General features: G+C 45.7%; 1 protein-coding gene across 9 annotated transcripts in view; it reads left to right on the top strand.

The window, feature by feature from the left end:
• Positions 1-707: 707 nt before the first annotated feature.
• ST6GAL2 (ST6 beta-galactoside alpha-2,6-sialyltransferase 2) overlaps positions 708-6,000 on the top strand; it is a 60,737-nt gene continuing 55,444 nt past the window's right edge. For 2 of the 9 annotated variants that reach the window (XM_064143638.1, XM_064143637.1), the window contains exon 1: positions 708-1,417. In XM_064143638.1, coding sequence (XP_063999708.1) covers positions 1,259-1,417 — 159 coding nt within the window. In that variant the 5' untranslated portion in view covers positions 708-1,258. Of the gene's footprint in view, positions 1,418-1,650; positions 1,836-1,865; positions 2,255-2,518; positions 2,613-3,119; positions 3,167-6,000 lie in introns of those variants that run through there. The other 7 variants (XM_064143645.1, XM_064143641.1, XM_064143640.1 and 4 more) reach the window with 6 other exon arrangements.

The raw sequence follows: 6,000 nt of genomic DNA, 5'->3' as shown, positions 1-6,000 counted from the left end.
TGTCATCTCAGCAATCCTATGTTTTAAATGCTTAACCTATTCATGACTGTATTTTGTCTCCCACATTCTTCTGGTGTTAACTGTTAGCAAACTGCCACTTTTTTCTTTCAGTTACGAAGTGCTTTGATTCCGACTCTGGTTTCATGGCGTTGAAGGGCATGCCTTTTGCGGGCCTGTTGTTCCGATCCTCTCGCACCTTACAAATAAGGGCACAAAGAGGCCACAGTGACAGATGCAGTCATACAGACGCTTAAAGCATAGATTTAGCGTAATAAACCTTATTTATTGTTGTACTGTTTCGTTGTAAGTGAAGACTGATACTGTTTGCAAAGTTAACTCACTATTCAGTCTGAACAAAGACTGTAAAACGTGCTTTAAGGTATTTTTAGCTATTCAGCAAGACAAGAAAGGACAGCAACGATTGCTCTGCAAACACTTCCCTCCCTCCGTGCCGCTGGATGGACACTGGAAGCACAAGGGCAGCCGGTGGCGCTTGGGTCCGGCGGCGTGAGGGAGCGTTTAGTGCCCTTCCCTGAACAGCTGTTTCAGCTCCCCTTCCCTTTGTGCTCGCTGATCCTACAGCCCTGTACCGCATTGTTTTCTCCAGCCGCTTTATGTGCGACTTAATGTGTTTCTTCTCAGGAGACCTTTAAGCTTAAAATATTTCCTTAATTAACGGAGCTTAAAGAGCCAAAGCTGGCTGCGGGGCTTCCACGCCGCGTGGGTGCAGGAGTCCCACCGCCTCGCCACACGGGAGGAGGCTGAGGAAAGGACCCTGCCCTCAACTTTCCCAGTCGGCCACAAGCAAACCGCCCTCGCCCAGCTGGTGCCGTAGTTCCGCAGCCCCCACGGTGCCGGAGCCCCAGGGCGCTTTTCCCATTCACCAGGCCCGGACGAGCGAGGCGAAAAGCTGCTATACTCGGCCCCCGCCCACTCACCTCCCACCCGTCCCTCCCGCTTTCAACTTCTCCAGCAGAGCCCCTGATGGTGCAGCCCAATCCTCCCAGCCCAGCAGCGCAAAGGCAGGGGAAAGCGTAGGGCGGCCGCCCTATTGTCGCGCATCTCCCCCGTCCCCGGCCAACGTGGGGCAAGACGTCCCGCTGCCGCTGGCCTCACGCACACCACACAAGGCGGGGAAGATGAAGTGTTGCCCCGAGACTCCGGGCCATGCGGAGGATGGTGCAGCGCTACCCCCGCCGCCAGCCTGGCCCCCTCCCGCCGCAGCGCCCGCCCCTCCCGCCGCTGCCCTTCACGAACAATGAGCCGGGACAGCGCGCCACGGCCCCGGGTCAGTCCCGGCATGTCCGCCCCACGGCAGCCCCAGCTCCGGCCTCGGCCTCTGGCAGGCGACTCCCTCCGCCCGGTAACCAGCGCAATCTCCCGCCCCGTTGCCGTAGCTCCCGGCTCCGCCCGCGAGGTAACCGGGGGACAGAAAGACCCCCTCATCCCGGGCAGGGGCCGGGCGACAGTGTACGGGTACAGGCGACGGCGATCAGACTGTGGCAGCGGCGCCTGGGGCGGGGTTGGGGCTCCCGGGGGTGGGCAGCGCTCAGGGGGGCGGTGGGCGGCGCCGTGCCGTTCCGCGCCGCGCCACTGCGAGCCGCCCGCTGCCCGTGTCACCTCCTGGCGCTGGTGCCGCTGCGATCCGGCGGCATCCGGGGTGCTGCCCGCCCCCGGCGGTCGCCCGCGCCCTGCGCTTTGTGCGTGTGGCGGCCAGCAGCATGTGGGGGGAGCAGCACCGCGTGGGAAGCGGCGAGGCGGAGCGCCCGCGCCGCCCCGGCTGCTGCACCTCGGGGGGCAGGCGCCCCAGAGAGCCCTGAGCGTCCCGGCGGTAGGTAGGGGCACTCCCAGGCGGAAAGCACTTTTGAGGGGAGACGGGAGGGATGGTAAAGGAGAAGGTTTCTACTGTGCAGCGTTTGCTGGAAGAAGAATCCTTTACGTGAAGCCATATGGATTCTCAGTGGCATAGCTTAGTGGCTTCTTGGCTTAACAGTTTTCAAGCAGGGAGTATGCAGGATATGTTTTCAGTAGGGTTCGCCTGCTCAAGAGAGCTTGAATAGATGTGTTTAGAGAAGGAGTGCTTTCCAGGAATTTAAATGAGACCTTTTTTTTTGGTGGTTTCTCTTCAAGGCTATTGTATTAATGCTGTATTTGCTTTTGCAGATTGCGCTTATAAATAGTTAGGTGGTCGGGTTGGCATGGAGAAATCAATGTGCTCAAAGAGAAGAAAAAGGTCCCTGCGAGTTTGCCTCTAGTAAGCAATGTAAACCACTTTTGCAGTCTCCTATATTTCAGCAGAAATACTATCTTCTCTATTACTCAACTACCGGTTGTAGTTTATTCTGTCCTGGTAGTGTGTTTCAGTTGGTATTAGGAAAAAGAAAAGCCTAGGTTACTCGTTCAGATGATTTAGTTGATAACTGTTGGAGTAAGGTTTAGTGATTCCTTCACGTGGAGAGAAACGTTAAGTGATAGGCAGGGAGGCAGCAGCAAACCTCAGGGCTGAGGTTTTTGCTTGTTTTTCAGTCTTGCTTTTCCTTTTTCAGCCTTGTAAACTTTCTGAACTTTAACCCTTTGCAATGAAACTTTACAGGCATGATGTCTGCATCCAGGTAACTTTAGTACATGCATATTTGTAATTTTTAAATTTCTTTTAGACGCATGCAGAAGTAATTCAGCTGCTTTTGGTAGTGTGGGGCTTTTGGATATGGGGAAAGAATTGCTGCATTTCTTTTCAGTTTAAATATGAAGCTCTTGCAGGTTTTTTTTTAATGTATGTTGAGGTTTTTTTTTTTGTTGTGGTGGTTTTTTGTTTTATTATTACATTGAACTCAGGGTATAGTTTACAGGTATTTTTATTTTACACGTGTTTTCTGATTGAAATACTGTTTGGCTGGAAATCCTGTGGTGGTTACCTGCTGGTTTAGTGTGTATCTTGCTAAAACCAAAAGCTGCTCTACTGAGAGAATATGTGCTATGGGTTGCTGAATGAGAAGCTGTGACAGAGGGTCTGGTAGGTGAGGTGTCCTGCCTGTGCATTCGAACCCAAGGATACTCGGCACTGATTCTGCAGCTGACAACAAAGGGGCATCTTGGCAGACGCCTCTGTTGAAGCAGGCAGAGCTCTACTTGCCATTTGCTGTGGAAGTGCTGGATTTGAGGTCTTGTAAGTGAAGATTTTGAACTGTTTGTAGGCAGAAGTCGTCTGTGGTGGAGTTTAGGACCTGCATAATTTTTTATCTGGTAGTCAGAGAAGTCTTCTTACACAGTTCATCTGGGCAGAAAACAGGATTTCCCAGCATTGTCCCTGCTGCACATTCAGAATTGGAGAATTTGAGGTTTGTTGCAAAGTTGCAGACCTCTACACCTATGGAAATGCCAAACAATAGGGAAACTTACCAAAACTTTATAAAAGGAGCTTAAAGGGATATTAGGATTGCTTATGCAGACATCCCAGTAGAAGGACATTTTGGATAGTTTACCTTATCTCCACCCTCCTTTGAAATACACAAAATGATTGTTATATGCTCTCTTAGATTAGAATTGTGCATAAGTAAAATCTAGGGATACTATTTCCTGATTTAAAATTCAGAAAGTAAGAATGAAAACAATTGTAGTCCTACAGAATGTGGGTTTTTTTTCTTATTTCAGGTTAGTGAAATGAGATAAAACAGCATCCTGTTGGTAGCATGTCAATGATTGCACTGTGAATTGATGCTGCATATGTTACTGCATATACTAGTGGAGCATGCTGGATTTTACATAGGTTGTTGTTATGCTACTGGTCCCTCAGAAACTGTGTGCAAATCTCTCTGCAGTAATTTTCAGATTGTGTTTTGGGAACTTTTCTATATTTGCTAAGTAATTGACTGGCAGTCTACAGAGAAGTACTTGGGCGTATGGTCTTGGCTTGTTTTCCATGTATTTAGCTGCTAGTGGCATTAAAAGATGCCAAAATATATTAAATACCTCTCTAATATTAATTGTCTTGGTAAGGAATTGCTGCAAATATTATTCAAATTGCAGATGTATACAAATGCTGAGAGATTGATGCAAAGGCAAATCCAGAGAATAGGGTCAGTGGGAAATCGGTTGATCTGCAAAGATCTATTGAGATGTTGTTGCTACAAAAAAAACCCAAGGTGCTTCTGCAGCACTGCAACTTTGGAATAAAGGCACAGGGACTTGATTCAAATAATGGAAAATCTCTATTTGCTGCTACTTTTATAGTGTAGAAATTATTTTTGTCGAGTTAGACTGTTCGGCTTCCTCAGGATAAAGGTTTACAGCCCTTCAATACTCTTGCTGACACTAAGCAGTATCCCTTTCATGTGTTTGAAGTGTGTTAGAAAGACTGGCTGGTAACATTGGTAGATGAATGAAAAAGACAGAAATTTACAACATCAGATACTTTAATTTATTTCCCTTGTTGTTAGTTATTACTAAGCATTAGACTTCCACACTTGAATGTAATTAATGTAGTAAATGGTTTATTAGGCACCATCTGAACTTTTGTCTTGTTTAATTACAGAACCTTGGTGTAGTGGTCTATGTATAATATTCAACCCAAATAATTGCTTTCAGACTTTTATCTGACCGTGGTTATTTTTGGAGCAGCTGCATGCATGGCTTTTCCCTGAACTTTGTACTTTTTAGGCTCTCATTTACAGTCTTCCCACTACATTTCCAATTTGCGTAACTGAAAGCAGAATTCTTCTGCATGGTGTCATACAGTAATACTCTTTGATCTTCCTTAAAACTCTCATTCATATTTAGGTATCCACCAGATCATGACAGAAATGAGAAAGCTACAGTTACTTTATTTTCTTCTAAGTTTTTAAACAGTACTGAAGTTGAGCATATTTCTTGTAGTGACATTGTATGTGTTGAAAATTGTTTTAAGAACAAAGACAATAATATCATGGGATGAAATGTGTGGCACAGGAATCTATAATACAGTTCAGCTACATTAAACTCATCATTACATACTTCATCACAGGTATTAATTCCATAATAAATGCCATTTGCCTCCAGTAGAACTCATGGTGTCATGTTTGGGGTGCAGCACCATATGAAAAGCTAGCTGCAGCTCCCCATAATATACTTGAGAATAAGGTAAAAAAACTGATATTTGTTACTGTTTTTATGAACGTTTTGTATTTTTGATTCAGTCTTTTCTATGGTGTAGTCATAGAAGACTGATTTTCTTGATCAAAAATACTTCTGAGAAAAGTGGTTTTGTACAAAACAAACAAACAAAAAGATATTTTTATTTGGGTTGAAAATTTTACCTAAACTAGAAAGAGTGCTTCAGCATCTGGCCTTGAGGACAAAATATGCCAGAATCATTGTGTTTGCTGTATGCATTTTTCAGAGGTTCTTTCCAGAAGGATAAACGTTTGACGGGTTAAATGCCAGGGTTGTTGATGAGAATCCTTGACCTTGGGAACCTACTCCTGACAGATGTTCTAACAAGCCTTCAAATCCCTCTTTGACACCAGTCACTGTAAAGAGACTAAGTCTTTCATGCTGCAGAAGATATCCAGAGGTTCAGTGGGAGCTGGGGAAGTGAAGCAGAGCTGAGCTCTGGGATGTGGTGGCTTGGACTGCTGTTGCATTTCATTGGAATTGTGTTATTGCAGTGTACATTCTTGAAGGCTGCACTTCAGAAATCTGTATGTAAATGAAAAGTAAATGTTAGTCACTGCGTAGTTCTGCAGTTGTCATGAGAGTAGGATTCACTGCAAGTTTCGTACAGTCTATTGTTTATTGTATTAAATTGTTTAAATATTAATCCAAGATTAGGGCATTTTTTAGCTACGGTTGTGAGATCATGTGAACCAAATGGCTGTTAACTGTGGGAAGGGGTTTTTTTTTTCCCCTTGTGATATATATGTGTCTGGGTAGGAGATATATGGTCCACCAGGTGCAGAGGACTTGGTGAGATGGGGTGATTTATTCCTCAGCTTTGTGAATCCACTATGTCATTGACATTTCCAA

Source organism: Pogoniulus pusillus, chromosome 5 (genome assembly GCF_015220805.1).
Source record: "Pogoniulus pusillus isolate bPogPus1 chromosome 5, bPogPus1.pri, whole genome shotgun sequence".
Lineage (NCBI taxonomy): Eukaryota > Metazoa > Chordata > Aves > Piciformes > Lybiidae > Pogoniulus > Pogoniulus pusillus.
This window is presented reverse-complemented; position numbering and strand designations above follow the sequence as displayed.